Genomic DNA, 14,213 nt, shown 5'->3' on the forward strand with positions numbered 1-14,213 from the left:
TCAAAGTTTATAGTTGTAACTAAAAGCAGAAATCTCACACTCCTTCTGCATTTTATAATAATTTCCTTTTCCTCTGTCGAGCGATCATGAGAGTAATCGCTCGACAGAGGAAAATATAACCGCTGAAAAGACGTAGGAGGAAGGGGCTCTGTGTTTCGTGAGACCATTTTTATCATTTTTATATGCCTTAATTCGTGAATTCATAATTGGCGCGTTTCACCATCAGTGTGCAATGCGCGTGACGTCTACGTTCGTCAATAAATAAACTGCACGTGTCTTGCGGAAGAACATTGTAGACGGAACTGCTCTCCGTTAATGTCTATGGCGAGTCACGCAGGCACTGGGCTACTCCGCAGCCGAGTCGACCCCGGGATAAAATAGTCCGAATATAAACACTTATTATAGGCGTACCGTAGTGATTCAGAATAAGTCAAAAACACGGTTTGGAAAATGGATTCATGATGTAGCCTACTCGTTCATTTTGAACATAAGTTACGGACTGCAGCAGCTGATACAACGGCGTTCTGTTGCTCAAGCGTCCACTCGCACAAATACGACCACATAACATTTTAACTCGCACATTCTCAAAAAATGGTCGCATATGTGGCCAATTTGGTCGCAGTCTGGAACCCTGGCTAGATAGATTTTTTTTGTTGCGCTCGTGCAAAAACAAACATCCCCGCCCCCACAATCACATCTACACACGTCAAATTCACAGGAATGATTATCGGCCTGTTCACATCGGAACGATACCGATGTGTAAAAAATTGACCATATCGGCCGATATATCGTGCACCACTAAGTTTCCCATAATGCTTTTGTGGATATTACCTTTCATGTAGTGTGTAATTTAGCTGTTTGTGTCTCACTTCCTGTTCGAACCTACATAGGTTTGTAACTAATTTGCATAATGTAATTTAATATGTATAAGAATCACTTATTTAAAAAGTGTCATTAAATAATTGTATGCATTTGCCACACTTTTATTCAAATAGACTCAAGCTGTTCATCTTTTCATGTTTTTCCTTTTTTGTCTTCTAAAAGAAGTGATTCTGAACTGCTGAAACGAGTCGTCAGTAATTCCAGTCTCACTTCCTGTTTCAAATCTATGTAACAATGTAACAATTTTGCATAATGCCAGCCTCTTGTCTTGATTGGCTGAACAGCATCTCTTAGCCCCGCCCTCAAACACTAGTGGATCTGAGTTTGGTTCGTGCTCGTGTCGAGGAGACGCTGTTTTCTGAGATTGATACGGTGAAACCCACGCCATCGTCACTGTTCGTATCACTGAGATCAAGAGCTGAGAGTCAGATATGCTAATGAGTGTTTGATGTCTGACCAATCACAGCAGAGCAGCTCTCAGAGAGGCGGAGCTTAGAGAGACTGAATCCTTGATCTAAGGAAAGAGGAAAGAGCTGACGCTGCAGTGGAGATTATGAGGACATTACAGTGTTTTTGATCTTGGATGCATGAGAATCTGTTGTAGGAGACTCCAAAACAACATTAGCAACCTTTAAAACAGCAGAATAGGGGCACTTTAATACACGTGTGCCAGATAAAAATCCAAATAAGCGAGCATCACATTAATCATTCCTTTGGTGAATTTGATTGCATTGAAATTGATGTATTTTCATCAGTCATTAATTGAATCAGTCAAACATGTTAACTGGTGCACGAATGACAGCGCTGGACTCTATGCAGTGTGAAGGTGGACCGTCCGCAAGAAGTGGTCACTGGAAACCCCACCGTCATCAAGATGCTGGTGAGTTTCTACCGCCACGCTCGCGGCCAGAATGCGCTGAAGGACGTCTTGGGTCCAGCGATCCGAGAAGTTCTGCAGGACCGGGCCCTCAACATCCGAACCGACCCCGTGGAGATCTACAAGAGCTGGGTCAACCAGACCGAGAGCCAGACCGGCCAGAAGAGGTCCGTGACAATGCTATAGGAACACTGTAAAAAATCTTATGTGCTACTTACTTAGAAAAAATGATGGTGACAAGATTACACATGATATTTTTGAGTAGTTTTTAAAGGTGCAGTGTGTAAGTTTTAGCGGCATCTAGTGGTGAGGTTTGCGAATTGCAATCAACGGAAGAGGTCCGTGAGAATGCTATAAGAACACATTCCTGAACGAGATACTCAGTTATTATGAGATCCTATAATTATTACATTGTTTAAATTAATATATTTTTCACTAACTGTGATTTTGTATATGTACGTTTCTGAAATGCATAACTTGGACAGTTTCCTCTGATAACAGATCACTGTACACCGTAATGTGGACTCGTGCTCTTTCTGTAAAGCTGCTTTGAAATGATGTGTATTGTGAAATGCGCTATACAAATAAATGTGAATTGAATTGAATTCTGAGATGAACATCGCCGTGTGTGTGTGTTTCAGTTGTTTACCGTATGAGGTGAGCGTGGAGGAGGCCTTGAGTCACTCGGAGGTCCAGCAGAGGTTAAACATCTCCATCACGAACCTGAAGAACCTCACAGAGCGCGTGTTACACGCCATCACCAGCAACACACACAAACTACCGTAAGTGTGTCATGCCTACACACATACACACTGCTGGGCTGAAGTTAGAGATGTTTCTGCTCACAAAAGCTGTTTATCTGATCAAAAATGCTGTAAAAATTGTGAAATATTATTATGATTTAAATCAGCTGTTTTTTATGTGAATATACAGTAAAGTGTAATTTATTCCTGTGATCAAAGCTGAATTTTCAGCATCATTACTCCAGTCTTCAGTGTCACATGATGCTTCAGAAATCACTCTAATATGATGATGTGATGCTCAATTATTAGTAATGGTTCTTATTATTATCAATGTTAAAAAGAGTTTTACTGCTTAATATTTTTGTGGTTGTGATTAATAACAGTTTGGTCACTATATTCAGTCCCTCCTATATTTAGAATTAGTGTTTGTGACCGTTAGAATAAATATATTACCTGCAAAGAATTAATGCAAACTGACCACAATCGATTTCAGTAATTATGCACAAAAAAATTACAGGTAATTTATATTCTTACTGTTACTAATTATTTCATACAGATTATTGATGGGTTTGAAAAAATGGCCCAAATATTACCACAGTAAAAAAAAAAAAGTTGCAGGAAATTTTGTGACAAAGGTTCTGTGAATTGTTGATGGGACTGAATATTAGATGATAAAAAAGTTAGATTTTTTCTCAAATTTTGTGTTTTCAGGGCTTATTTTATATCTTAAATATGTGTGTGTGTCTTAACCAGGTACGGTTTGCGCTACACTGCTAAAGTTTTGAGAGACGCCCTGCAGGAGAAGTTTCCTCAGGCCAGTGAGGACGAGCTGTACAAGGTACATTTCTCAAACCTCAGATTATCATATTCATATATATATAATATATATATACAAATTTTTTTTTTAACAAATAAATAATTTCTACAAATAAATGCTTTTGATCATAAAATATGTATTATGTGTGTTTATATATATATTTTTTAATATAAAGTTTTAAGATGTTTAGTAAAGAAATTTATAAAATATGAATTTATTATATATATATATAGTGTATTTCTAAAAAAATTAACATTAATTACTAAAAACAAATATAATATAGTTTTGTGTATGTGTGTGTATATATATATATATATATATATATATATATACACACACACACACACAATACATTTATAATTTTTATTAAAAACATTTTCTACATAAAGTCTTTATATTTATTTTTATAAAAATATATAAATATGTATTTATAAAAAAAATTCTTAAAGATAAAAATATATACATTTTTGACTATATATACATATAAAAGTGGGCGTTTCTTTGGCAGGGTAATGATGTTGACTTCATTTTTAAGTCTAAAGTCTAGTCTGGACGTGTGTGTGTGTGTGTGTGTGTGTGTGTGTGTGTGTGTGTGTGTGTGTGTGTGTGTGTGTGTGTGTGTGTGTGTGTGTGTGTGTGTGTGTGTGTGTGTGTGTGTGTGTGTGTGTGTGTGTGTGTGTGTGTGTGTGTGTGTGTGTGTGTGTGTGTGTGTGTGTGTGTGTGTGTGTGTGTGTGTGTGTGTGTGTGTGTGTGTGTGTGTGTGTGTGTGATCAGATCGTGGGTAACCTCATCTACTATCGCTACATGAACCCTGCTGTCGTGGCTCCTGACGGGTTTGATGTTGTGGAGTTCGGCGCCGGTTCTGCTCTTCTGCCGGGTCAGCGCCGGACTCTGGGTTCCATCGCTCGCATCCTTCAGCACAGCGCAGCGCTCAAACACTTCAGCGGGGACTCGGCACACCTGCGCGCTCTCAACCAGTACATCACACACACGCACGCACGCTTCAGGTGAGTGCACGCTCTCAACCAGGACATCACACACCCACACGCACACACACACACGCACTCAACCAGTACATCACACACACACACGCACGCTCTCAACCAGGACATCACACACACACGCAACCAGGACATCACACACACACACGCAACCAGTACTTCACACACACGCACTCAACCAGTACATCACACACACGCACGCACGCTTCAGGTGAGTGCACGCTCTCAACCAGGACATCACACACACACACGCACTCAACCAGTACATCACACACACGCACGCACGCTCTCAACCAGGACATCACACACACACACACGCACTCAACCAGTACATCACACACACGCACGCACGCTCTCAACCAGGACATCACACACACGCACGCACGCTCTCAACCAGGACATCACACACACATGCAAACCAGTACATCACACACACGCACGCACGCACTCAACCAGTACATCACACACACACACACGCACTCAACCAGTACATCACACACACGCACGCACGCTCTCAACCAGTACATCACACACACGCACGCACGCTCTCAACCAGTACATCACACACACGCACGCACGCTCTCAACCAGGACATCACACACACATGCAAACCAGTACATCACACACACGCACGCACGCACTCAACCAGTACATCACACACACACACACGCACTCAACCAGTACATCACACACACACACACGCACTCAACCAGTACATCACACACACACACACGCACTCAACCAGTACATCACACACACGCACGCACGCTCTCAACCAGTACATCACACACACACACACGCACTCAACCAGTACATCACACACACACACACGCACTCAACCAGTACATCACACACACACACACGCACTCAACCAGTACATCACACACACGCACGCACGCTCTCAACCAGGACATCACACACACACACACGCACTCAACCAGTACATCACACACACGCACGCACGCTCTCAACCAGTACATCACACACACGCACGCACGCTCTCAACCAGGACATCACACACACGCACGCACGCTCTCAACCAGGACATCACACACACATGCAAACCAGTACATCACACACACGCACGCACGCACGCGCTCAACCAGTACATCACATGTACGCACGCTTCAGGTTCTCTACAAACACTTCCCGTCTCACCTCTCGGTTCTCTGCACGCTTCCCGTCTCACCTCTCGGTTCTGTGCACGCTTCCCGTCTCACCTCTCGGTTCTGTGCACGCTTCCCGTCTCACCTCTCGGTTCTGTGCACGCTTCCCGTCTCACCTCTCGGTTCTCTGCACGCTTCCCGTCTCACCTCTCGGTTCTGTGCACGCTTCCCGTCTCACCTCTCGGTTCTGTGCACGCTTCCCGTCTCACCTCTCGGTTCTGTGCACGCTTCCCGTCTCACCTCTCGGTTCTCTGCACGCTTCCCGTCTCACCTCTCGGTTCTGTGCACGCTTCCCGTCTCACCTCTCGGTTCTGTGCACGCTTCCCGTCTCACCTCTCGGTTCTGTGCACGCTTCCCGTCTCACCTCTCGGTTCTCTGCACGCTTCCCGTCTCACCTCTCGGTTCTGTGCACGCTTCCCGTCTCACCTCTCGGTTCTGTGCACGCTTCCCGTCTCACCTCTCGGTTCTCTGCACGCTTCCCGTCTCACCTCTCGGTTCTGTGCACGCTTCCCGTCTCACCTCTCGGTTCTGTGCACGCTTCCCGTCTCACCTCTCGGTTCTGTGCACGCTTCCCGTCTCACCTCTCGGTTCTCTGCACGCTTCCCGTCTCACCTCTCGGTTCTCTGCACGCTTCCTCTCTGATCTCTCAGTTCTCTACATGCTTCCCGTCTCACCTCTCGGTTCTCTGCACGCTTCCCGTCTCACCTCTCGGTTCTGTGCACGCTTCCCGTCTCACCTCTCGGTTCTGTGCACGCTTCCCGTCTCACCTCTCGGTTCTGTGCACGCTTCCCGTCTCACCTCTCGGTTCTCTGCACGCTTCCCGTCTTACCTCTCGGTTCTCTACACGCTTCCTCTCTGATCTCTCAGTTCTCTACATGCTTCCCGTCTCACCTCTCGGTTCTCTGCACGCTTCCTCTCTGATCTCTCGGTTCTCTGCACGCTTCCCGTCTTACCTCTCGGTTCTCTGCACGCTTCCCGTCTCACCTCTCGGTTCTCTGCACGCTTCCCGTCTCACCTCTCGGTTCTCTGCACGCTTCCCGTCTCACCTCTCGGTTCTCTGCACGCTTCCCGTCTCACCTCTCGGTTCTCTGCACGCTTCCCGTCTCACCTCTCGGTTCTCTGCACGCTTCCCGTCTCACCTCTCGGTTCTGTGCACGCTTCCCGTCTCACCTCTCGGTTCTCTGCACGCTTCCCGTCTCACCTCTCGGTTCTCTGCACGCTTCCTCTCTGATCTCTCGGTTCTCTGCACGCTTCCCGTCTCACCTCTCGGTTCTCTGCACGCTTCCCGTCTCACCTCTCGGTTCTCTGCACGCTTCCCGTCTCACCTCTCGGTTCTCTGCACGCTTCCCGTCTCACCTCTCGGTTCTCTGCACGCTTCCCGTCTCACCTCTCGGTTCTCTGCACGCTTCCCGTCTCACCTCTCGGTTCTCTGCACGCTTCCCGTCTCACCTCTCGGTTCTCTGCACGCTTCCCGTCTCACCTCTCGGTTCTCTGCACGCTTCCCGTCTCACCTCTCGGTTCTCTGCACGCTTCCCGTCTCACCTCTCGGTTCTCTGCACGCTTCCCGTCTCACCTCTCGGTTCTCTGCACGCTTCCCGTCTCACCTCTCGGTTCTCTGCACGCTTCCCGTCTCACCTCTCGGTTCTCTGCACGCTTCCCGTCTCAGCTCTCGGTTCTCTGCACGCTTCCCGTCTCACCTCTCGGTTCTCTGCACGCTTCCCGTCTCACCTCTCGGTTCTCTGCACGCTTCCCGTCTCACCTCTCGGTTCTCTGCACGCTTCCCGTCTCACCTCTCGGTTCTCTGCACGCTTCCCGTCTCACCTCTCGGTTCTCTGCACGCTTCCCGTCTCACCTCTCGGTTCTCTGCACGCTTCCCGTCTCACCTCTCGGTTCTCTGCACGCTTCCCGTCTCACCTCTCGGTTCTCTGCACGCTTCCCGTCTCACCTCTCGGTTCTCTGCACGCTTCCCGTCTCACCTCTCGGTTCTCTGCACGCTTCCCGTCTCACCTCTCGGTTCTCTGCACGCTTCCCGTCTCACCTTTCGGTTCTCTGCACGCTTCCCGTCTTACCTCTCGGTTCTCTGCACGCTTCCCGTCTTACCTCTCGGCTCTGTGCACGCATCCCGTCTCACCTCTCGGTTCTCTGCACGCTTCCCGTCTCACCTCTCGGTTCTCTGCACGCTTCCCGTCTTACCTCTCGGTTCTCTGCACGCTTCCCGTCTCACCTTTCGGTTCTCTGCACGCTTCCCGTCTTACCTCTCGGCTCTGTGCACGCATCCCGTCTCACCTCTCGGTTCTCTACACGCTTCCCGTCTCACCTCTCGGTTCTCTACACGCTTCCCGTCTTACCTCTCGGCTCTGTGCACGCATCCCGTCTCACCTCTCGGTTCTCTACACGCTTCCCGTCTTACCTCTCGGCTCTGTGCACGCATCCCGTCTTACCTCTCGGTTCTCTGCACGCTTCCCGTCTCACCTCTCGGTTCTCTGCACGCTTCCCGTCTCACCTCTCGGTTCTCTGCACGCTTCCCGTCTCACCTCTCGGTTCTCTGCACGCTTCCCGTCTCACCTCTCGGTTCTCTGCACGCATCCCGTCTCACCTCTCGGTTCTCTGCACGCTTCCCGTCTCACCTCTCGGTTCTCTGCACGCTTCCCGTCTCACCTCTCGGTTCTCTGCACGCTTCCCGTCTCACCTCTCGGTTCTCTGCACGCTTCCTCTCTGATCTCTCGGTTCTCTACATGCTTCCCGTCTTACCTCTCGGTTCTCTGCACGCTTCCCGTCTTACCTCTCGGTTCTCTGCACGCTTCCCGTCTCACCTCTCGGTTCTCTGCACGCTTCCCGTCTCACCTCTCGGTTCTCTGCACGCTTCCCGTCTCACCTCTCGGTTCTCTGCACGCTTCCCGTCTCACCTCTCGGTTCTCTGCACGCTTCCCGTCTCACCTCTCGGTTCTCTGCACGCTTCCCGTCTCACCTCTCGGTTCTCTGCACGCTTCCCGTCTCACCTCTCGGTTCTCTGCACGCTTCCCGTCTCACCTCTCGGTTCTCTGCACGCTTCCCGTCTCACCTCTCGGTTCTCTGCACGCTTCCCGTCTCACCTCTCGGTTCTCTGCACGCTTCCCGTCTCACCTCTCGGTTCTCTGCACGCTTCCCGTCTTACCTCTCGGTTCCCGTCTCACCTCTCGGTTCTGTGCACGCTTCCCGTCTTACCTCTCGGTTCTCTGCACGCTTCCCGTCTCACCTCTCGGTTCTGTGCACGCTTCCCGTCTTACCTCTCGGTTCTCTGCACGCTTCCCGTCTCACCTCTCGGTTCTCTGCACGCTTCCCCTCTTACCTCTCGGTTCCCGTCTCACCTCTCGGTTCTCTGCACGCTTCCCGTCTCACCTCTCGGTTCTCTGCACGCTTCCCGTCTCACCTCTCGGTTCTCTGCACGCTTCCCGTCTCACCTCTCGGTTCTCTGCACGCTTCCCTTCTCACCTCTCGGTTCTCTGCACGCTTCCCGTCTTACCTCTCGGTTCCTGTCTCACCTCTCGGTTCTCTGCACGCTTCCCGTCTCACCTCTCGGTTCTCTACTCACTTCCTCTCTGATCTCTCAGTTCTCTGCACGCTTCCCGTCTCACCTCTCGGTTCTCTGCACGCTTCCCGTCTCACCTCTCGGTTCCTGTCTCACCTCTCGGTTCTCTGCACGCTTCCCGTCTCACCTCTCGGTTCTCTGCACGCTTCCCGTCTCACCTCTCGGTTCTCTGCACGCTTCCCGTCTCACCTCTCGGTTCTCTACATGCTTCCCGTCTCACCTCTCGGTTCTCTGCACGCTTCCCGTCTCACCTCTCGGTTCTCTCCTGTAACAGGAAGTTCCTGCGCGCGGTGTGTGACGTGCCTGAGCCGGAGGAACGCTTCAATATCGATGAGTATTCAGAGACGCTGATCCTCAACAGGCCCGTGATCTACATCTCCATCAGCGAACTCATCAACACACACCGAGTCAGTGCCAAACATCACATCACAATATGCTCACAATAGTGCTCGATAATTATATATTTCACAGTATACATGTTTTATAGAAACCTGATTAAAAAGTATCAAAAAAGGATGATAATTTACATAGTAATAGTCTTGTATTTAAATAGCCATGAACTCTGTAATAAAACGGCTTTATAATCAATATTACTGTTGGCTTGAAAGTCTAATCTGGACATCCTCTCTGAAATGTATAAATATGAATTATAATTATGTAATATAATATTAGTAATTATATAATTTTTTATTCCATAATTCATTTGAATTATAAAATAAATAACAATCGTGTTACCTAAAATTATCTATTTATTACAAACTAAAAATATCATTTAACTCAAAATATCGAGTAATAATTAATCGATCGAAATGTACTTGATAATCAACATTCAAATATTGAGTTGTACATAAACATTTTAATTGCACATAAGGTAGTTTTATGTTAACTTTTTCCAGATTTAATTATTTCTACGCTAATTTGTTAATGAAATATAAACATTAACAATAAAATGCACCGATTTATTCAAATATACATTCAATAATGAAGTTAGCAGGTTAAGTAAAAATATAATTAACTTATGTAGTGCATATATTTTTCCTTTTAAAATAAACATGAAATGAAATTTTTTAGTCATTTGTTTGTGAATCAGACTTTTTTACACTGTGGTCACATGACCATGTTTAATTCTGTGCAGTTAGTCATCCTGGACATAAAATGGTTATGCAATTTTATGAATTCCGCTGTTGTGATTGTGCACAGAGTCTGCTGGTGTGTTACTGACGTGTGTGTGTGTGTGTGTCAGCTGCTATTGGAGCATCAGGACTGTCTGTGTCCCGATCCGTCGGACCCTCTTCAGCAGCTTCTGCAGGATCTGGGATCAGTGCCGTCGCTGCAGGACCTCATCGGTGCGTCAAACACAATCATTTACAGTGAGATCCTGTCTTGTGAGTGTGTGTGTGTGAGCTCCAGTGAGCGCCCTACCTAAACAGATGCGTAGGTTTAGGGGTCGGGTTAGTGTGTGTGTGTGTGTGTGTGTGTGTGTGTGTGTGTGATGGGTAGGTTTAGGGGTCAGGTTAGTGTGTGTGTGTGTGTGTGTGTGCAGGTGATGGGTAGGGTTAGTGTAAAGGCACAGAACATACAGTTTGTACCGTATAAAAACCATTATGTCTATGGAATGTCCCATTTAGACAGCTGTGTGTGTGTGTGTGTGTGTGTGTGTGTGTGTGATGGGTAGGTTTAGGGGTCAGGTTAGTGTGTGTGTGTGTGTGTGTGTATGAGGGTTAGGGTTAGTGTGTGTGTGTGTGTGCAGGTGATGGGTAGGGTTAGTGTAAAGGCACAGAACATACAGTTTGTACCGTATAAAAACCATTATGTCTATGGAATGTCCCATTTAGACAGCTGTGTGTGTGTGTGTGTGTGTGTGTGTGTGCAGGCGAGGGGCAGCTCAACCCCACAGATCCAAATGTGGAGCAGCCTTTGGCCAAGATGGAGGTTTCTCTGACGCTCACCAGCAAGTTCGACGTGTTCACGAGCTCGGATGACAGGCCTGATGCGCGCGGGATTCTGCTGAGGTGGGCGGAGTCTGTCAGATGATGTGTGTGTCATGATGATGATGATGATGATGATGAGGTCATTTCATGTCTGGTTGTTCTTCAGCACGAAGCAGCTGATCATCGATGTGATCCGAACACAGCCCGGTGACACACTCAGTGAGGTGCTTCAAGTCTCCGCCTCCAGAGATCAGGTAGACATGACTCCACACACATACACACACACACAGAGCCCAGAGTCACACCATTCAGAGGAATGAAGAAATCTTCCAATTAAAGTTAATCTTCCAATCAAATTAAAAATCTGTGTACAGTATATATATATATATATACACTTCTAATCATTTCTAAAAAATAAAATAATACATGCGTTTATGATTGTATTTATTTTTTAGAAATGGATCAACTTTATATATCAAATGTCATAAATTAAATAATTAAAAAAATTCACACATATTTTTACATTGGGTTTCAGGGTGTTAATCCGAGGGTCCGAGACCCCAGGACTTTTTGTCACACTTGAACCACGAATACACAAAATATTGAACGAATTCGAGGAGTTTTGTGGTTGAAATTTTAAAAGTAACAAATCCGTCAATTTGACCCCCTTAGGAATAAATGAAATGCGAGGAATTCTTCAGTACACATAGAAAATGCTCAAATTTCAAACTAAAAATGCTAAAACTTTACCAAAAAATGATTTTATAATGTCTACATACTGAGTGAACTGACTTTAGGACCCAGCGGAACAGCTCCTCTGCTCCATATGGAGATATAAGCCCATCTAGAGTTATATAATATCATGTGTTATTATTATTATTTTCCACAAGAGGTCGGTAAAGACTCCCAATAAGATATTTTGAGCTGGGTTGAGCTGAAATTGTGAGATATTTTGAATTTATGTTGAAAGAATGTGAGGAATGTGCTTAAATGAACATTTATTTATTAACCCTTTAAGACCGTTTGCGTGTGTCTGTTTAAAAGCCTATAGAAACTGAAACCAAATTGCTAGCTCAATCATTCTTTTTGCATACAAAACCAGAGATGTAACATGTTCAGATCAAGCCTCCAACATGCCCTTGTTGCGTTCTTTTCACCCTCTAATCAGTCTGTACAAACTGCGTAATATGCATTACAAAAACACAAAAATGCATTGCACGTCTTTGCACACATGTTCTGTAGATCTGCGATTGATAGTTACGTCTTCCGACATTTTCTGTATAGTTTTAAATTGTTTTATGCACGTTTTTCACATTGACAAGTTTGAGGTTGACATTTATCCATTTTTTGTATTGAATAAAATATGTAAAAAATAAATAATTAAAATTGTTTTTCTTTTTGTTTATTGCACTTTTGAGATATTTATCTAGTTACTATTGATTTTTACAAACATAGCCTTCAAACTGGGAGAGTAAGGATTATTTTGATGTATGGCATATGAAAATGCTCAAAAGAATGACAGCACAGCATGTAAAAATACAAAGATATACTCTGGTGGAATTGTTCTATGGCAGGTCATAAAGGGTTAATCAAATCTAGTAATTTAAAGGTAAATAAAAAAAATTGATTAAAAAATAACAAATATAAAATATATTATTAAGCTTTCTGGACAAAAAAAAAAAAAGGTATAGTTTTAGGGCTTCGGGTCATGTTGACCTGCGAGGGAAGGATGCAGGCTGAGCTTTAGATCTTAAATCTCTAATAAATCCTTCATTAACTGTGTGTGTGTGTGTGTGTGCGCAGGAGGTGCAGCACGGCTGGATGATGCATCAGCGCGCTCAGAGAGACATCAGAACCCCAGAGAAGATGAAGAGGAACCAGTCGCTGGTGTCCGACGGCAGCCTGACCCTGGAGGAGAAGAAGAGGAAGATCCTGAGGAACATGCGGAGACTGGAGGCCATCGGGACCCTGCGCCCCCCCGACACACACACACACATGCTGCAGCTCATCGCCAAGGTGTGTGTGTGTGTGTGCTGACCAAGCGTGCCGCACAAGTCCTGAAAACAGGGTTCCCACGGGTCCTTGAAAGTGCTTGGATTCATTTTGTGCAAGAAGTTTTCTGTCATTTTAGGTAGTTTTTATCACGCTGATGTAAGTTTAAGTGTTCGTTATTTTAAAATAAGTTTGGTCTTGGTTATTTGATGCTATAAACACGGGAATGTGACGTCATGATTGACAGCTGTGATTGACAGCTTCTCTGAGTGAAGTCACTGAGGCTCAGACTTCGGGAGGAGCTTCAGCTTTAATTTCTACATGTCCGTAACTGTTTATTTCACACTGACATGAGTTGTTCTGCAGTGAACTGTACTAACGGTTTCTGCAGGAGTGTGTGTGTGTGTGTGTGTGTGAGAGAGAGGGGCGGGACCTTGATATTGTCATCAAGATGTCAGCGGCAGCGCCATATTAGGACTTTGGCGGCTTCACTTTTCACCAATGAAAGAGAGTGAAGGGGCGTCGTCCATCTTTTTTTAGTCTCTGGTGCTGACTGTGTGTGTGTGTGTGTGTGTGTGTGTGTGTAGGACATCCGCCACCAGCGTGTGTATCGTCAGAGGCGTCAGGCGGAGCTGGTGAAACTCAGACAGACTCTGCACAGTCTTCACTGCAAGAGCTCCTTCCACTCGGAGCAGGTCGATTACTACAGCCAGTACATCAACACCTGCCTACACAACCTCACCGCCAGGTACACACACACACTCACACACACACACACACACACACGAGCAGGTCGATTGCTACAGCCAGTACATCAACACCTGCCTACACAACCTCACCGCCAGGTACACACACACACTCACACACACACACACACACACACGAGCAGGTCGATTACTACAGCCAGTACATCAACACCTGCCTACACAACCTCACCGCCAGGTACACACACACACACACACACACACACACACACACACGAGCAGGTCGATTACTACAGCCAGTACATCAACACCTGCCTACACAACCTCACCGCCAGGTACACACACACACACACACACACACACACACGAGCAGGTCGATTACTACAGCCAGTACATCAACACCTGCCTACACAACCTCACCGCCAGGTACACACACACACACACACACACACACACACACACACGAGCAGGTCGATTACTACAGCCAGTACATCAACACCTGCCTACACAACCTCACCGCCAGGTACACTCA

The 14,213-nt window shown here is 46.4% G+C and overlaps 1 protein-coding gene across 1 annotated transcript in view; it reads left to right on the forward strand.

The window, feature by feature from the left end:
• The window catches only part of iqgap3 (IQ motif containing GTPase activating protein 3), a 50,443-nt gene that overhangs the window by 26,822 nt on the left and 9,408 nt on the right, over positions 1-14,213 (forward strand). The window contains exons 26-35 of the mRNA XM_056243700.1: positions 1,702-1,926; positions 2,401-2,541; positions 3,256-3,340; positions 4,094-4,326; positions 9,329-9,461; positions 10,298-10,400; positions 10,928-11,066; positions 11,152-11,239; positions 12,789-13,001; positions 13,565-13,725. Of these exons, the coding sequence (XP_056099675.1) occupies positions 1,702-1,926; positions 2,401-2,541; positions 3,256-3,340; positions 4,094-4,326; positions 9,329-9,461; positions 10,298-10,400; positions 10,928-11,066; positions 11,152-11,239; positions 12,789-13,001; positions 13,565-13,725 (1,521 nt within the window). The remainder of the gene's footprint in view (positions 1-1,701; positions 1,927-2,400; positions 2,542-3,255; positions 3,341-4,093; positions 4,327-9,328; positions 9,462-10,297; positions 10,401-10,927; positions 11,067-11,151; positions 11,240-12,788; positions 13,002-13,564; positions 13,726-14,213) is intronic.

The sequence above is a fragment of the Rhinichthys klamathensis genome, unplaced genomic scaffold (genome assembly GCF_029890125.1).
Source record: "Rhinichthys klamathensis goyatoka isolate OS25496 unplaced genomic scaffold, OSU_Roscu_1.1 h1tg000828l_1, whole genome shotgun sequence".
Lineage (NCBI taxonomy): Eukaryota > Metazoa > Chordata > Actinopteri > Cypriniformes > Leuciscidae > Rhinichthys > Rhinichthys klamathensis.